The sequence below is a fragment of the Lepus europaeus genome, unplaced genomic scaffold, assembly GCF_033115175.1.
Source record: "Lepus europaeus isolate LE1 unplaced genomic scaffold, mLepTim1.pri SCAFFOLD_503, whole genome shotgun sequence".
Taxonomy (NCBI): Eukaryota; Metazoa; Chordata; class Mammalia; order Lagomorpha; family Leporidae; genus Lepus; species Lepus europaeus.
This window is the reverse complement of record NW_026909379.1, coordinates 16,739-32,125: the sequence shown is the minus strand read 5'-3', so window position 1 is coordinate 32,125 and position 15,387 is coordinate 16,739. Positions and strand designations below refer to the sequence as shown.

The window sequence follows — 15,387 nt, the reverse complement described above, 5'->3', positions numbered from 1 at the left end:
TTGAGCCCAGGAGAGTCTTGGGACCCCCCGATCTGGTTGGAAGAGAGTAACCAGTTTCCAGAGAGCCAGAGAGAGAGTGAGCGAGTGAGCGAGCGAGCGAGCGAGAGGCGCTGCTGTAGCAGAGCCGCCCAGCAGCCCAAAGATCCCCGCCCGAGCGGCCGAGCGGCCGGAGCCGGGCCAGCAGGGCGGCAGCTGTCCATTTGCCCAAAGTATTAACGCGACTGAAGCTGTGACTTCCCAACGACTGTAGGAGGAGACACTAAGGGGAGAGAGGAAACCAAACCCACCCACCCCGAAATCACTTTCTTATTGTACATACGACCTCATTCTCCTGTATATGCGGAAGATATAACCTTATATTTGGTAAGTGTTTCTTGTGCTATTTTATCACGTGACCTGTTTATAAAAATATATATTAAAAACGTTGTAAAAATGCGGGTCTGCGTGGTGTCCAGGTGGTCAGGCCGGGGCCCAGGAGGACAGGGGCGCATCAAAGGCCAGCGGCGGGGCGGACGCCCGGCGCGCGGGGCAGCGAGGTTCGCCGGCGCGGACGGGGCCAGAGCGGCCGCCGCCCAGGGGGAGGCGAGGGTGCACCTGCCCGCCCCGCCCGCCGTGAGCTGGGGAACCCCCCCCAGGTTGCACCCCTCGGTGCTGTGGGACCGGGGGGCTCACGCCCTCGCTTCCCGCCTGCCTGGGCCCCCTGCCTTCCTACCCAGTAGGCGCTCGCGGACGGCCACTCCCGGAACAGGCTGCGGCCCCGGCGTCGCGCGCAGGAACCGCCGGTCCAGCCGAGCTTAGCTCCCCGACCCGGAACCTTAGGCGGGAGCCCTGGCCCGCTTCCGGCGGGGGGCGGGATCAGGACGGGCTGCTTCCGGCGAGGGGCGGGATCAGGACGGGCCTCTTCCGGAGGGGCGGGGTCAGGAGGGCCGCTTCCGGCGAGGGGGCGGGAAAGACTGCTCGCTTCCGGCGTCGGTTCCGGACGGCCGTGCACCTTCTAGGAAATGCCAGGGGGCCTTCGCCGGCACCCCGCGCCGCCGACGTCGCTCCCCTCCGCCTCCGGCCCTGCCAGGCCCCCGCACAGCTCGCCGCGGAGGCCCCCCGGGCTCCTCGGTGGCGGCCACGCGTTGGCTGACCGGTGCCCCGAGAATGCCCGGCTGTGACTGAGGGAGGCCTGGCGAGGGGGCCCGGGCGGGGACTGGCCGGGTGAGGGCTCGGCGTGAAGGCGGACATGGTCCTGGCCGGCCGCGGAGCCTCCGGTGAGTCTGGACTTGCGCCTCGGGCGGCCCGGCCAACCCCGGCCCCGGCGGAGGGGCGGGTCCCCGCCTTGGCACAGGGTCTGCGCTGACCGGCGGCCCCCGCGCGGCCATGGAGAAGATGTCCCGCGTGACCACCGCCCTGGGCGGCGGCGTGCTGACCGGCCACACCATGCACTGCCACCTGGACGCGCCGGCCAACGCCATCAGCGTGTGCCGGGACGCGGCGCAGGTGGTCGTGGCCGGGCGCAGCATCTTCAAGATCTACGCCATCGAGGAGGAGCAGTTCGTGGAGAAGCTGAACCTGCGCGTGGGCCGCAAGCCCTCGCTCAACCTGAGCTGCGCAGACGTGGTCTGGCACCAGATGGACGAGAACCTGCTGGCGACGGCGGCCACCAACGGCGTGGTGGTCACCTGGAACCTGGGCCGGCCGTCGCGCAACAAGCAGGACCAGCTGTTCACGGAGCACAAGCGCACGGTGAACAAGGTGTGCTTCCACCCCACCGAGGCCCACGTGCTGCTCAGCGGCTCGCAGGACGGCTTCATGAAGTGCTTCGACCTGCGGCGCAAGGACTCGGTCAGCACCTTCTCGGGTGAGGCCCGAGGCCCCCGCGCGCCCTTCCCAGCGCCAGGCCCCGCCCTGCACGGCGCCCCGAGACACGGAGGAGTGGGGGGGGGCTGGCCACTGACCTCTCCAGGCAGCTCCAGCTCAGGGGACCTCAGGCCCCCTGGGGCTGCCACAGGGCCGCCGGATCCCCAGAGGGCTGTGTGGCCACTGTCGGGCCCTGTGGGCCGGCCGCGCTCACGGCGCCCCGCCCACCGCCCGCAGGCCAGTCTGAGAGCGTGCGTGACGTCCAGTTCAGCATCCGGGACTACTTCACCTTCGCGTCCACGTTTGAGAACGGCAACGTGCAGCTCTGGGACATCCGGCGCCCGGACCGGTGCGAGAGGATGTTCACGGCCCACCACGGCCCCGTCTTCTGCTGCGACTGGCACCCCGAGGACAGGTGCGGGGGGAGGGGCTGAGAAGGGGCGGAGCCCGCGGGAGCCGCACGGAGGCTGGCTGGCCCCCGGGGGGGGGGTGGGGGGTGGCGGCCGCGACGAGATGGGGACGATCTGGGACGGGACCACGTCCCGCACCACGGAGCGGGCGGCCATGGGGGTCCCCTCCCCGCCAGGGAGCGGCACTGAGGCCCGGGGCTCCCGCAGGGGCTGGCTGGCCACGGGCGGCCGGGACAAGATGGTGAAGGTCTGGGACATGACCACGCCTCGCGCCAAGGAGACGCACTGTGTGCAGACCATCGCCTCGGTGGCCCGCGTCAAGTGGCGGCCCGAGTGCCGCCACCACCTGGCCACCTGCTCCATGATGGTGGACCACAACATCTACGTGTGGGACGTGCGCCGGCCCTTCGTCCCGGCCGCCATGTTCGAGGAGCACCGCGACGTCACCACCGGCATCGCCTGGCGCCACCCGCACGACCCCTCCTTCCTGCTCTCGGGCTCCAAGGACAGCACGCTGTGCCAGCACCTGTTCCGTGACGCCAGCCAGCCCGTGGAGCACGCCAACCCCGAGGGCCTCTGCTATGGCCTCTTTGGGGACCTGGCCTTCGCTGCCAAGGAGAGCCTGGTGGCCGCCGAGGCCGGGCGCAAGCCCTATGCGGGCGACCGGCGCCACCCCATCTTCTTTAAGCGCAAGCTGGACCCGGCCGAGCCCTTCTCGGGCCTGGCCTCCAGCGCCCTCAGTGTCTTCGAGACGGAGCCGGGAGGGGGCGGCATGCGCTGGTTTGTGGACACGGCGGAGCGGTACGCCCTGGCCGGCCGGCCGCTGTCCGACCTCTGTGAGCACAACGCCAAGGTGGCTCGGGAGCTGGGCCGCAACCAGGTAGGTCGGGCTGGCCGCCCCAGAGCTGCGCCCCGCCCCCAGCCCTTGGCTCTGGCCGCCCCAGAGCTGCGCCCCGCCCCCAGCCCTTGGCTCCAGCCGGTCCCCATCACCAGCCCTTGCAGCAGGGACCGAGGGGCTGGGGTCTCGGCGTGGACCACCCGCAGGGCTGTGCCCTGGCTGAGCCCTCCCTGCCGGTGGTGGTGCGGCCTCTCCCCACGCCGGGCCCTCCGTCCGTCTGGGTCACAGTGGCCGAATGCGTGCAGGTGGCACAGACGTGGACCATGCTGCGCATCATCTACTGCAGCCCCGGCCTGGGGCCGGCCGCCGGCCTCGGCCACAGCCTGGGCAAGGGCGGCCCCTGCGGCCTGCCGCTCATGAACAGGTAGGCGGCGGCGGCCGGCCGGGAGGGTGGGCGGGGGGGGGGGGGGCGTGCGCGCGCGGCCTGCCCACCCCTCCGGCTCCCCTGCCCCCAGCTTCAGCCTGAAGGATATGGCCCCAGGGCTGGGCAGCGAGACGCGGCTGGACCGCAGCAAAGGGGATGCCCGGAGTGACGCAGCTCTGCTGGAGTCCTCGGCCACGCTGCTCACCAACGAGGGTAGGGGCGTGGGCTGCGGCGGGGCGCGGGGGGCGCTGGGGGGCAGCGCTGACGCGGGTGGGGCGCTCACGGGGGCTACCCACAGACAACGAGGAGACGGAGGGCAGCGACGTGCCCGCCGACTACCTGCTGGGCGACGCCGAGGGCGAGGAGGACGAGCTGTACCTGCTGGAGCCGGAGCACGCTGCCCGTGAGTGGGGGCCCCAGCTGCGGGCGGGGGCGGGGGCGAGGGCGGTGGCGGCGGCGGAGGCCCAGGCCCCAGCGCCGGCCCTGCCTCGCAGCCGAGGAGCCGGAGTACGTGCTGCCGCAGGAGGCCTTCCCGCTGCGCCACGAGATCGTGGACACGCCCCCCGGGCCCGAGCACCTGCAGGACAAGGCCGACTCTCCGCACGTGAGCGGCAGCGAGGCGGACGCGGCGTCGCTGGCGCCGGTGGACTCCGCCTTCTCGCTGCTGTCCGTGTCGCACGCGCTGCACGACAGCCGCCTGCCGCCCGACTTCTTCGGCGCGCTCGTGCGCGACATGCTGCACTTCTACGCCGAGCAGGGCGACGTGCAGATGGCCGTGTCCGTGCTCATCGTGCTGGGCGAGCGCGTGCGCAAGGACATCGACGAGCAGACGCAGGTGGGCGGCGCAGCCCCGGTGGGCGGGCCGTGCAGCCCCGGGCGCTCCGCGCGCTGAGCCGCCCCGCCGCCTCTGGTACCCCGCAGGAGCACTGGTACACGTCCTACATCGACCTGCTGCAGCGCTTCCGCCTCTGGAACGTGTCCAACGAGGTGGTGAAGCTGAGCACCAGCCGGGCGGTCAGCTGCCTCAACCAGGCGTCCACCACGCTGCACGTCAACTGCAGCCACTGCAAGCGGCCCATGAGCAGCCGCGGCTGGGTGTGCGACCGCTGCCGCCGCTGCGCCAGCGCCTGCGCCGTGTGCCACCACGTGGTCAAGGGGCTGTTCGTGTGGTGCCAGGGCTGCAGCCACGGCGGCCACCTGCAGCACGTCATGAAGTGGCTGGAGGGCAGCTCCCACTGCCCGGCCGGCTGCGGCCACCTGTGCGAGTACTCCTGACACCAATAAAGTGGGCGCGAGCGCGCCGTCTGTCGCTGCTGCGTCGCCAGTCTCTGCGCGCCGCCGCGGGGCAGCGTCGCCATGGCCACCGGCCGCCCCGCCCCCGGAAGCACTCCTGCCGAGGGGGCGGGCCGAGGGCGGCCGCTTCCGGGAGCCCGGCCGTCACTGTCGGCCAATGGCGGGCCGGGGCGCAGGGCCGGCCTCCCGGCGTGCTGCGCGGCGCGGTCGCGGCACGGGAGACGCCGGGCTCATGGCGCGGCCGGCGGGGTGGTCGCCGCTGCTGCTCTGTGCGCTGATGGCGCTGGCGGGGCCCAGCTCCGCCGAGGCAGGGGACGGGGGATGGTGAGCCGCGGGCGGCGGGCGGGCGGGGGCGGGCCGGGGCAGCGCGGACCGGCGCCGCTGACCGGATGTGCCGGCAGGCGGCGGGGCGGGCCGGGGCCGCCGGAGGAGGAGTTGTGCACCGTGGAGCGCCGGGCCGACCTCAGCTACGCCGAGTTCGTGCAGCGGTACGTGCGGGCGCGGGCGCGGGGGGCAGGCCGGGCCGGACCGACCTGACCGCGGGTCTCCCGCTCCCCAGCTACGCCTTCCAGAGACCCGTGGTCCTGCGAGGGCTCACGGACAACTCGGTGAGGGCGCGCGCCGGCGCGGAGGGTGGGGCCCTGGCGGGCAGGGCCCGTGCCGATCCGCTGTCCTGCCCCGCAGAGGTTCCGCGCCCTGTGCTCCCGCGAAAAGCTGCTGGCCTCGTTCGGGGGCCGTGTGGTCCGGCTGAGCACCGCCAACACCTACTCCTACCGGAAAGGTGAGCCGCCCCGCCCCTGGCCCCGAGCCCCGGCCGGCCGCCCGGTCGTGACCGGTCCCTCTCGCCCTCTCCCGCAGTGGACCTGCCCTTCCAGGAGTACGTGGAGCGGCTGCTGCGGCCCCAGGACCCCGCCTCCCTGGGCAATGGTGAGCCGGGCCCGGGGGGCCACGGGCGAGGGGCCGGCAGCGGTGCCCGGGGCTGACCCCGCCCCCCCCCCCCCCCCCCCCCCGCCGCAGACACTCTGTACTTCTTCGGCGACAACAACTTCACCGAGTGGGCGTCTCTGTTTGGGCACTACGCTCCGCCGCCCTACGGCCTGCTGGGGACGGCGCCCGCGCACAGCTTCGGCGTGGCAGGTGCTCCCGGGAGCCAGGGACTGGGGGCAGGGGCAGGGGGTGTGGTTCCTTGCGCTCACCCGCCAAACCCACAGGCGCGGGCACCGGGGTGCCCTTCCACTGGCACGGGCCCGGGTATTCGGAGGTGATCTACGGCCGCAAGGTCAGTGTCCTGGGCGGGGGCTGGGCGCACTGACCCACGGGCACAGGGTAATGTGCGTCGCCCCTCCCCCAGCGCTGGTTCCTGTACCCGCCCGAGAAGACGCCGCAGTTTCACCCCAACAAGACCACGCTGGCCTGGCTCCGGGACACGTACCCAGGCCTGGCCCCGGCCGCGCGGCCGCTGGAGTGCACCATCTCCGCGGGCGAGGTCCGTGGCGGGGCGGGAGCCGGGGACGAGGCCCCGCGGCGCCGCCCCGCTGACGCCCGCGCCGCCCTCCCGCAGGTGCTGTACTTCCCGGCCCGCTGGTGGCACGCCACGCTCAACCTGGACACGTGCGTGTTCATCTCCACCTTCCTCGGCTAGCGCTCGTGCTCACGGACTTTATTACAGGCCCCGTGGGGCAGGGGCGAGGGCGGGGTGGGGGCGGGGCCTCGCGGCGGGCTCAGTAGTCCTCCACCCAGCCGTTCTCCGAGATGAACGCATCGATGACCTCTTTCATGGCCAGGTTGGGGATGAGCTGTTCCTGGGTCAGGGGGCTCCGGGTCACAGGGTCAAAGTGGCCCACGCGCTGCGGGGACAGCGGGGTCAGCGGGCGCGGCGGGGCCAGTGACGCCCGGCCGGGCCCGCAGCCGGCACCCACCTGCAGGTGCTCCTCGATGTCCTTGCGGTCGTAGGTGATGCCGCTGGGGGTGATGCAGGGCTCCCGCATCAGCTCGAAGCTGATCTTGCCGCACAGGTAGTCGGGGACGTCGCGCCTCTGCACACAGGGCGCGCTCAGTGGGCGGCTGCGGCCGGCCCCGGCCCACGGGCCCCGCGGACAAGGCTCACCTTTCTCTTCTCGTCCACTTGCGAGAACAGCTCGTCCATGTCCGCCCTGTACTTGTCCTGGAAGAAGCGAGGGGGCTCTGCCCCGGGGCCGCACGCCGGCCCCCCCTCCCAGCCCCGCGCCGCCGGCCCCGCCGCCCCGCCGCCCCGCGCCCGCCCTCACGTGCTTGGCCTCAATGCAGGCCTGCTGGGCGCGGACGTGGCCGTCGTCCTCGGCCCCCTCGTGGCTCCGCTGGCACTCCTCCAGCTCCCTGCGGGCGAGCGGCCGCGCGTCAGGACCCCGGCCCGCCCCGCCCTCAATAAAGGCGCGCCGAGGGGCCCACCTCTCGCGCTCGGCCGCGATGAGCCTGGCGAGGTAGGCGTGCAGCTCGCTCTCCTGATGGATGCGCCGCTCCTCCAGGCTGTTCCAGCGCTTCTTCTTGGCGATGCGCAGCGCGCTGGGGATGTCGTCCCCGAAGTTGAGCCGCTGCTCCTTGGCCAGGCTGTAGGCTGCGGGCGCGGGGCGCGCGGTCAGCCCGGGCGCCCGCAGCCGCGCCGCGCGCCCCGCGCCGGCCGCCGCGCGCCCACCTCGCTGCAGGTTGGCGATGGCCTCGTCGTAGCTCTCCAGCTCCAGCTGGCACTGGCCCAGGAAGAAGTGCGCCTTCACCGACTGGCCGTCCAGCTCCAGCGCGCGCCGGCAGTCGGCCAGCGCCTGCTCGTGCTGCTGCATCTTGAGGTAGCACAGGGCGCGGTTGGTGTAGTACACCGCCACCAGCGGGTTGCGCGTCTGCGGAGAGCGGGCGGCCGCGCTGAGGGCGTGCGCTCGGGCTCCCGCCGCCGGGGCCGAGTCAGACGCCCCCACCCGGGGGGCCCAGCCCCGGAGGGCGACTCACGATGGCGCGGCCGTAGCAGGCCGCCGCCTCCGGGTACTTGCGGCCCACGAAGAGCCGGTTGCCCTGCTCCTTGAGCTCCTGCGCGCTCGGGCTCTTCTCGGGGCCGCCGCCGCCGCCGCCGCCGCCGCCCAGCCGCGCGCCGCCCTCCTTCTCCTCCTTGCCCTTCATGGCGCCGCGCGGCACGGCCTGGGCTCCGCTCGCGGGCTCCGCGCCCGGCCGCCCGCAGCCCGCGCCCCGCTCCGCCCGGCCCGGATCGCCGCCACCGGAACTTCCGGCCGCGGGGGCGGGGCCGCGCGTGCGCGCCGCGCCGGGGCGGGGCCCGCCGTGCAGCGCCTCCGCAGGACCGCCTCCCTGGGGCCGGGCTCCGCCCCCTCCGCGCACGCCCCGCCCCTCCGCGCGGTGGGGGTTGCGGGAGGCCGCGGCGTGCAGCGCGTGCGGGCCCCCCGGGGGGCCGGGCCTCGCCGGCGGAGACCCGGACCCGGGGCGCCCTGACTCGCCGCGGGGGGCCGGCGGAGGTAAGCCTGGGTGCGGGCGCCCGAGCGCGGCCCGTGAGGCGAGCCCGCTGGCGCCGCCCCCTCGGCATGGGCGGTGGGACCCCGTGCCCGCCCGGCCCCAGCCTGGGCCCTCCCCCACGGCGTGCAGGCCGAACTCGCCGGCCGGGACACCCACAGCCTGTCCCCTGGGGTCGCAGCCCAGCCCCTTCGTAGGTGGGAGGGCCCCGCACGGTCCGCGGGAAAGGTGGGGGGCAGAGACGCCTCCAGACCCCGGACAGCCACCTGCTGCCGAGCCAAATATTTATTCACTCTGCGACAGGCGCGGACCGCGGGTCGGGGCGGGGCCAGGGCCTCTCCGCCCACCACTGGAGCCGGGGCCGGCCGTGCCCAGGAGCGGTCAGGGCGGCGGGGGGACGTGGGCGCCCAGCAGGTCGTAGGCGAAGACGTTCCAGAAGATGGCGAAGAGCAGGAAGGTGCCGTAGGCCAGCAGGACCACCCACCAGCCGCACTGGTCCCGCAGGCGCTCCTCGTAGCTGCGCAGGATGGTGAGGCCCATGCTCACGCCCACCACGGCGCCCGCCAGGTGCGCCATGAAGCTGGGCTGCGGGCCCGCGGCGGGCAGCGGCGGCGAGAAGCGCAGCCACACGGCGCGGCCCACCTCCGAGCTCACTGCGGAGGGAGGCGGCAGGTGGGCGGCGCCCCGCCCGCGGGCCCGCCCCGCCCGGCCCGGCCCCTACTCACTGCACACCAGGGCCAGCACCATCCGCAGCAGCTTGTACGGGCACCGCATCCCAGCCCAGTTCTGCGGGGCGCGGGCGGAGAGGCCGTGAGACAGGCCCGCGGCCCCCGCCCCGCCCCCCGCGGGCGCCCATTACCATGACGACGTTGGCCAGGTGCGCCGAGCACAGGGCGTAGACCCCGCCGGAGCCCCCCACCACGGGGGCCCGCATGTCGGTGATGGACACGGTCAGGGAGCCTGCGGGCGAGGAGGGCAGGGGTGAGGGCCGGCGGGCGGCGCGGGGGTGGGCCGGGGGCGCGCGCCTCACCTGCCAGCACGCCGGCCAGGTACAGCAGGCTGATGCGCAGCAGGCCGTGCACCATCTCCAAGGGCACCCCGATCATCAGCTGCAGCAGGGCGTTGAACCCCAGCTGCTCCAGCCTGGCACACGGTAGGGGCGTCACCGTCTGGGCCGCCGGCGCCCCCCCCCCCGGCCCCGCCCCCGCCCCGCGGCCCCACTCACCCCACGTGCATGAACATGTAGGTGAGGAAGCACCAGGCGCGGGCCCGGTGCCCCGGGTGGTACACGAGGGGGCTCTTCATGTACTCGGGGTGGTAGGTCTGCAGCACCCACTTGTTGAGCCGCGCCCCATAGCACAGGAACACCACGATCTGGGGACACGACCGCTCAGGGCTGCGCCCGGCCGGCGGCCAGGGAGGTTGCGGGGCCCGGGGCGGGAGGCCCACCTGCGCCAGGGTGACGGAGGCCATGAACACGGGGGGCGGGCAGCTGCGGTGCCTGGAGAAGTACCAGCGGCGGTCCACCTCGCAGGGCAGGATCTCGTAGGCCACGTACCGCACGAAGCGCTTGTAGAAGCCCAGGCCGGGCTCGTCCAGCAGCCCGTCCCTGGGCAGCGCCCGCTGTCCATTGGCGATGGCCCGCTTGAAGCTGCTGGAGCGCTTGCTGCCGATCTGGGAGGCAGGGCCCGAGCGTGGCGGCCACGGCGCCGCCGTCCCCACACCCCCACCCACGGGTCCCGCCCCGCTGCCCAGGGGAGGGCCCCACCACTGACCAGGTCCACGAGCTCCTGGTAGCAGACCTGGCCCCGCTCGTTGCTCTGGGCCAGGGCCACCAGCATGTCCAGCTTGGCGGGGTCCAGAGGCAGCTCATGGCTGTGCACCAGACCAGCAAAGGTGTCCACGCCAATGAAGCCAGTGTTCTCGGGGTCCAGCTGCTGGGGTGGGAGAGCCACCGGCCAAGGCCTGAGGCTGGGCCCAAGCCCCGGACCTCGGGGCCGGGAGCAGCAGGCTGCCGGCCCTGGGAGGGGAGGGCCAGCCCGAGGGGAGCTGCAGCGCCTGCCTTCCCTTCCCAGAGCCGTGGTCCGGTCAGCCGGCCCCTGGGGGGGTGGGGGGAGATCTCAGGCCCGGGGGCCAAGGCCGTGCAAGCAAGGGGCTTGGGGGAGCATGCGCCCCCGCCCCCCAACTCTGGGCGCCTGGCCCCTCCATCCGGCCCCGGGGGCCCCGACGCACCTGCTCGTGGATGAGGTGCAGCAGCGAGCTCCTGTCCATAGAGCCAGGCGGGGCCGGGGGCCGGGGTCGGCGGCGGCCGGGAGGGGCTGCTCTGCGGACCGCGCCGCGCCGCCCCAGCCGCCCCAGCCGCCGCGCCGCTCCGCGCGCCGCACTCCAGCCGCGTCAGAGCCGCCAGCCCGCCCCGCGCGCCGCCGCCGCGGTTCGCGCGCCCTGCTCGGGCACGCGCAGCCTCAGGACACGCACCCTGGCCGCGAGCCCGCCCCAGCTCGCGCCCCGTCCTAGGGCCCTGCCCACCTGCACGCCGCGGGCGCCTGCCCTCCCCGAACAGAGCCGAAATCCGCTCCCCCCGCCCGGCCCCTCCGACCCCGCGCGAGCCGTCCGGTTCCCCGGCGGCCCCCCTCGCCTGTGCCTCGGCAGGGGCGCCTCCAGGAAGCCCTCCCCGGCCACCCCAGGCTGTGGCCCCCCCCCCTCCGCTGAGTGCCTCCACCCACAGCAGACCCGTGTGCCGCTCCGGGCTGCACCAATCCACCCTGCCCGCTCCTGCAGCTGGACACAGAGCCTCCAGCCCCAAGGTGCGAGAGCTGGGCACAAGGAGGGGGCATCCAGAGAAACCCAGAGGTGGCAGGAGAGCCCCAAAGGGCAGGGTGGGATGGAGAGGGACAGGCCAAGAGGCTCGGTGACCACAGGATAGCAGATGCCAGTGGGGTCATCGCCCCACAGCTGGGCCCCAGGATGCCCTGGGCTGGACATGCACCTGCCTGGCAGGAAGTGGGCAGCCACAGGGCAGGGGCTCCCGAGGCCCCACGCTGCAGCTCACTGCCGTGGGAGCCAGCCCCCGCTCAGGGGCAGGCACACGCCACACCCAGGTCCTAAGACGCTCGGCCAGGCTGACCACCCACAGGTGTGGGGAGTGCAGAAGCAGGGCCGGGAAGACTGCTGGGGGCATGGTCAGCCCATGGCGCCCAGGCCTCAGCCCAGGACCACTCAGCAGAGGCCCCGGCGAGGCCTCCGGGGCGAGGGGTCCAGGGGTAGGACGTGTTCCAGGGTCAGCTGTCACGAGAGACGGGCACCCGAGCGATGGGAGACACAGTGACGTTTAATCAGAAAAACCGACCTCCTGTCACCCTTGCCCACTGGCTGGCCGGGGCCAGGCCAAAGGGAGCCCTGAGAACCCGCGGCCGAGCTGCCGCCTCCCCAGCCCACGGGAGGCCCACTCGGCAGCCTGCGGGCCGCGGCCTGGCCCCACAGTCCTGCTGGGCCTCAGCGGGAGCCGAGCTCGGGTGGGGGCTCATCGGCTCCTGAGGACTCTGTACAGCGAGAAGCTGAGGATGGCGACCGCCGCAGCCCCGAGGGCGCCCAGCAAGCCCCGCAGCCAGGAGCAGGAGGGGCCCCGCTCTGCCTGGGCCAGGTGTCTGCGGGAGAGACCCAGACCTCAGGGCAGCGTCCAGCCAGAGCCCCCGCCCCCCGCCCCGGGGCCATGGCGTGGGTACCCACGGGAAGGTGGCCATGGTGGCGAGCTGAGTGTAGACCGAGGCTCGGGGCAGGGCGGGGCCGGTGCAGGAGAACCGGGCCGGGGCGGGCAGCCGGTGCCGCCCGGCAGAACTCGGCCGGGGACGGGCCGGGCGCAGCGGGGCCCTCGGGCAGGTCAGCCTTGGAGGAGACGAAGAGGCAGGGCGTCTGCCCGTCCACGTAGTGGCGCTGGGGGAGTGTGGGAGGAGCAGGTGAGGCAGGGCTCTGGCTCCAGCGCGCTGGTGCCCGCAGCCCCTGGGCGGGCACTTGCCTTGTAGATGCCGGCGCAGTGCAGGAAGGACTGGGGGTCGCTGCCGTCGAACAGGAGGCAGGCGACGTCGCAGCTGGCGTCCGGCGGCCCGGCGGTGCCCACCTCGCACAGCTGTGACAGACAGGGCCTTCAGTCGGGGCCCGGGGGCAGGGCCCCAGGGCCAGGCGTGGGCGCACCGGGACCGGCACTCACGATCAGGTACTTCTCCTGCCCACGGACGTGCACGGTGTTGATGGCGTGGGCGGGGGGCTCCGCGGGGGACTCCTGGTGCCGAGAGAGGGTGGCCCTGAGGCGAGGCGCCCCGGGGATGCCCCCTGCCCCGCCCCAGAGGCTGCAGGTGCCCAGGGCCACTCACCCCCAGGCCGCGGCCCAGGAAGGCCTGAAGGAAGGCGGACTTGCCCACGCCCGGGGCCCCCAGCACCTTGCACAGGAGCACGCGCCGCTGCGTCTGCCCCTTCTCCTGGTCCAGCCGCTTCTCACGGGTGACTGTGAACAGGGCCAGGTGAGGGCGGCCGCTGGCAGGGGGCTGAGGAGGGGCCGCCGGCGTGGGTGCCCACCTGTGATGGCCTGGGCCTGCGAGTCCTGGCCGCAGAGCGTGGGGTAGCCCAGGTAGCCGAGGTGCCCGAGGCAGCGCCGCACGTCCAGGTAGGCCAGCAGGCTGGGGCGGGGCAGGCACAGTGTGGGAATGCGGCAGGGGGTGAGGCAGGCGTGGTGTGGGAGGGGGCATGGGGAGTGGGGGCTGCACTCACGTCCACTGGCACAGGTAGCCGTGCAGTGGCAGCCGGCCGGCCTCGGTGGGCACCGTGCTCGGGAGCCCGGGCCCCCAGGGGGCTTCGGGGAACACGCTGAAGAGGCTGCGCAGCTCGGCGGGCGAGAGGGCGCCGTCCCGGTCCTGCGGCACAGGGGTCGGTGAAGGGGGCTGGGGGAGGGGGAGGGGGCGGGGGGCGGGGCTCGCACCTGGTCATGCTTCTCGAATGCTCTCTGCACAAACTGGTAGCCGAGATGGCTGAGCTCCGTGCTGCAGCCGGGGGGCACGTGCAGCCTGCGGGCGAGCCAGGGACCCGTGTGTGTCCGGCACCTGCCCACACAGGCCCGGCGGCCCCCAGGAGCCCCGCGCGCACACTCACGGCGGGGAGAGGTAGTCGGCCGTGAGCTCCAGGGTGTCACTGTAGCCGAAGCGGCGCAGGATGGCCCAGGTGGTCTCGTGGCGGCCACGCTGGATGAACAGGGTGTTGAGGAAGAGGAAGCCTGTGCAGAGAGGCGGAGCGGGGTAGGAGGGGCCGCTGGGGCGCGGCCCGGCCCCCCACACCCGGGGCGCGTGCAGGGCCCGTGCTCACCCTCCAGCGTCAGGCCATCCTCCCGCACGCCGCCTGCCACGTGCCTGCTCACCACCATTTTCACGTCCTCCAGGGCCTGTGGGGCCAGCGGCCGGCCGAAGCAGGACTCCTGCCTCCGGGGGGGACCCAGTCAGCCCTGCACCGGCACCAGGGCGGGGCCCCCACGGCCCAGGGGCCGGGCGCACCTGGAAGGCGTTGAGCTCCTGGTCGCTGAGCACCTGGTCCAGGTCCTGATCTGACAGCCTGAAGACGCGCGTGAGGGCCTGGGCGCATGCGGGCTGCAGCTGCGGGGACGGCAGGTCAGCACCTGGCAGCGCCGGCCCCACACCCCACCACCCGCCCGCCTGGCGTCCATGTCCTACAGCGGGGCCGTGGGGTGCGGGACGGCCTCCCCCGCCCCTCCCACCCCTATCGCCCACCTGCTTGGCCTCCGCGTCATAGAGTGGGGCCGTGGGGTGCAGGACGGCCTTCTGGGCGTAGTAGAACAGCTCGGAGACGTTCCGGAGGCTCTTGGCCGAGCACTGGGAGGCAGCAGGAGGGGACCTGGGCGGCGGCCCGGGAAGGACGGGCCCGGGGTGGGGGCCCGGGCGGGCACACCTGCCCACCTACCTCCACACAGGTCTCGATCTCAGCGAACTGGCTCATGATGGGCAGCACGGCCTCCAGGGAGCTCCCGGGCCGCAGGTCCGACTTGTTGCCCACCAGGATGATGGGCACCCTGGAGAGGCCGCGGTCAGCAGGCGGGAGGCGCGGCGGGGCCCGGCTCCCTCCCAACAGGGCGGCGCCGTCACCTGCGTCCAGCCTCCGCCCCTCCGTTCACCAGCGGGATCCATTTGGTCCAGATCTGGAGAGCAGCAGGGTGGGGAGGGGGCGCCTGGCTCAGGGTCGCTGGGCCGCGGTCCCCCTGGGCCCCGCCCCCCGGGCCGCCCACCTTCTCGATGGTGGCCTCCTCGGAGACGTCGTACACCACACACACCACGTTCGCCTGCGGGACGGCGGCCAGGCTCAGGCTGGGGCCGCGCGCCCCGGCCCGGGCGCACCGCGGGGACCAGGCCCGGCCCGCGCCCAGCGCACCTTGCGGATCTCGTCCTGCAGCTCGGCCGCCGTCTGCTCGGCTTCTGCACGGAGGGGGGGGGCGCTGAGCGAGGGGGGGGCGCCGAGGGCGGGGGGCGCTGAGTGAGGGGGGGGGCGCCGAGGGCGGGGGGCGCCGGCGGTGAGGGCGCGGGCAGGGCGGCGCGGGCGCTACCTGAGGAGTCCACGATGCGCGTGGGCACCTTCTCGGGGGTGACGTCCGCGGGGATCGTGATCTCCTCCGCCCGCGGAGGGACCTGCGAGAGGCCGGGCGCGGCTGACCGGGCGCCCGCGGGGCCCGCCCCGCCGCCCCGCCGCCCCGCGGCCCCGCACGCCCACCTCGTCCGGGAACGCCTCGCCCACCAGCGACAGGATCAGCGACGTCTTCCCCACCTGGGCTGCGCGCGACAGGGCGGTCAGCGCCGGGGCCGGGGCCAGCGCCGCGCCCCGCGCCCCGCGCCCCCCGGCCCGGCCGCCTACCCTCGCCCAGCAGCAGGATGCGCACGTCTCGCCTCATGGCCGCCGCGCAGGGCGGCGCGGACCCGCACCCCCGCACCCCCGCCCCGCGCCCGCAGGCCCCGCCAGCGCCGCGCCCCCGCCCCGCGCCCGCACTTCCTGCGTCCGCGCGCGCAGCCGCACCAGCGACGCGGCGGGGCCAGAGCGGCCGGGCC

The 15,387-nt window shown here is 74.3% G+C and overlaps 5 protein-coding genes across 7 annotated transcripts; 2 read left to right on the top strand and 3 right to left on the bottom strand.

Annotated features, from left to right (window-relative positions):
* The first annotated feature begins 953 nt into the window (after positions 1-953).
* On the top strand, positions 954-4,826 carry WDR24 (WD repeat domain 24). The gene is made up of 8 exons (XM_062185598.1): positions 954-1,846; positions 2,083-2,260; positions 2,463-3,135; positions 3,399-3,517; positions 3,609-3,730; positions 3,816-3,920; positions 4,012-4,352; positions 4,439-4,826. Exons 1-8 carry the CDS (start codon positions 1,366-1,368, stop codon positions 4,790-4,792), a joined length of 2,373 nt encoding a protein of 790 aa, XP_062041582.1. The 5' UTR covers positions 954-1,365; the 3' UTR covers positions 4,793-4,826.
* A 212-nt stretch (positions 4,827-5,038) lies between these two features.
* On the top strand, positions 5,039-6,460 carry JMJD8 (jumonji domain containing 8). 2 transcript variants are annotated; one of them, XM_062185595.1, is made up of 9 exons: positions 5,039-5,134; positions 5,212-5,298; positions 5,370-5,418; positions 5,495-5,591; positions 5,669-5,737; positions 5,828-5,947; positions 6,022-6,089; positions 6,162-6,296; positions 6,372-6,460. In XM_062185595.1, exons 1-9 carry the CDS (start codon positions 5,043-5,045, stop codon positions 6,450-6,452), a joined length of 798 nt encoding a protein of 265 aa, XP_062041579.1. In that variant the 5' UTR covers positions 5,039-5,042; the 3' UTR covers positions 6,453-6,460. The 2 variants fall into 2 exon arrangements, with proteins under 2 accessions (XP_062041579.1, XP_062041581.1); XM_062185597.1 differs by lacking the exon at positions 5,370-5,418 and having other exon boundaries at positions 5,069-5,134.
* Positions 6,461-6,531: 71 nt separating this feature from the next.
* Positions 6,532-8,014, bottom strand: STUB1 (STIP1 homology and U-box containing protein 1). The gene is made up of 7 exons (XM_062185594.1): positions 7,787-8,014; positions 7,482-7,680; positions 7,238-7,403; positions 7,078-7,165; positions 6,918-6,974; positions 6,730-6,846; positions 6,532-6,657 (listed from the first exon to the last, which is right to left on the bottom strand). Exons 1-7 carry the CDS (start codon positions 7,952-7,954, stop codon positions 6,532-6,534), a joined length of 921 nt encoding a protein of 306 aa, XP_062041578.1. The 5' UTR covers positions 7,955-8,014.
* A 615-nt stretch (positions 8,015-8,629) lies between these two features.
* On the bottom strand, positions 8,630-10,595 carry RHBDL1 (rhomboid like 1). 2 transcript variants are annotated; one of them, XM_062185592.1, is made up of 8 exons: positions 10,529-10,595; positions 10,072-10,230; positions 9,746-9,970; positions 9,522-9,670; positions 9,327-9,439; positions 9,156-9,256; positions 9,022-9,082; positions 8,630-8,949 (listed from the first exon to the last, which is right to left on the bottom strand). In XM_062185592.1, the coding sequence occupies exons 1-8, from the start codon at positions 10,565-10,567 to the stop codon at positions 8,678-8,680; spliced, it is 1,119 nt and encodes a 372-aa protein (XP_062041576.1). In that variant the 5' UTR covers positions 10,568-10,595; the 3' UTR covers positions 8,630-8,677. The 2 variants fall into 2 exon arrangements, with proteins under 2 accessions (XP_062041576.1, XP_062041575.1); XM_062185591.1 differs by having other exon boundaries at positions 10,072-10,233; positions 10,529-10,594.
* A 1,131-nt stretch (positions 10,596-11,726) lies between these two features.
* On the bottom strand, positions 11,727-15,296 carry RHOT2 (ras homolog family member T2). Its single transcript, XM_062185593.1, is given in 20 exon segments — positions 11,727-11,940; positions 12,023-12,120; positions 12,122-12,226; positions 12,309-12,419; positions 12,501-12,572; positions 12,664-12,794; positions 12,866-12,966; positions 13,058-13,200; positions 13,266-13,350; positions 13,436-13,556; positions 13,646-13,754; positions 13,831-13,929; positions 14,065-14,166; positions 14,255-14,363; positions 14,437-14,489; positions 14,577-14,630; positions 14,720-14,763; positions 14,892-14,973; positions 15,056-15,114; positions 15,197-15,296. Coding segments are annotated over 20 exon segments (1,839 nt in total). The 5' UTR covers positions 15,234-15,296; the 3' UTR covers positions 11,727-11,816.
* Between the last annotated feature and the right edge of the window lie 91 nt (positions 15,297-15,387).

Bases quoted from the DNA above. Each gene is read 5' to 3' on its own strand.
- JMJD8 (XM_062185595.1), top strand. From the start codon at position 5,043: ATGGCGCGGCCGGCGGGGTGGTCGCCGCTGCTGCTCTGTGCGCTGATG. The intron at 5,738-5,827 runs GTGAGCCGGGCC...CCCCCGCCGCAG, and splicing joins CCCCGCCTCCCTGGGCAATG to ACACTCTGTACTTCTTCGGC. The intron at 6,090-6,161 runs GTCAGTGTCCTG...CCCCTCCCCCAG, and splicing joins AGGTGATCTACGGCCGCAAG to CGCTGGTTCCTGTACCCGCC.
- WDR24 (XM_062185598.1), top strand. From the start codon at position 1,366: ATGGAGAAGATGTCCCGCGTGACCACCGCCCTGGGCGGCGGCGTGCTG. The intron at 3,136-3,398 runs GTAGGTCGGGCT...GAATGCGTGCAG, and splicing joins GGGAGCTGGGCCGCAACCAG to GTGGCACAGACGTGGACCAT. The intron at 3,518-3,608 runs GTAGGCGGCGGC...CCCTGCCCCCAG, and splicing joins GGCCTGCCGCTCATGAACAG to CTTCAGCCTGAAGGATATGG.
- RHBDL1 (XM_062185591.1), bottom strand. From the start codon at position 10,567: ATGGACAGGAGCTCGCTGCTGCACCTCATCCACGAGCAG. The intron at 9,671-9,745 runs GTGGGCCTCCCG...TCGTGTCCCCAG, and splicing joins CCTCCGTCACCCTGGCGCAG to ATCGTGGTGTTCCTGTGCTA. The intron at 9,257-9,326 runs GTGAGGCGCGCG...CCTCGCCCGCAG, and splicing joins CCTGGCCGGCGTGCTGGCAG to GCTCCCTGACCGTGTCCATC.
- STUB1 (XM_062185594.1), bottom strand. From the start codon at position 7,954: ATGAAGGGCAAGGAGGAGAAGGAGGGCGGCGCGCGGCTGGGCGGCGGC. The intron at 7,166-7,237 runs GTGGGCCCCTCG...GCTCGCCCGCAG, and splicing joins ATCGCGGCCGAGCGCGAGAG to GGAGCTGGAGGAGTGCCAGC. The intron at 6,847-6,917 runs GTGAGCCTTGTC...CCCTGTGTGCAG, and splicing joins AAGTGGACGAGAAGAGAAAG to AGGCGCGACGTCCCCGACTA.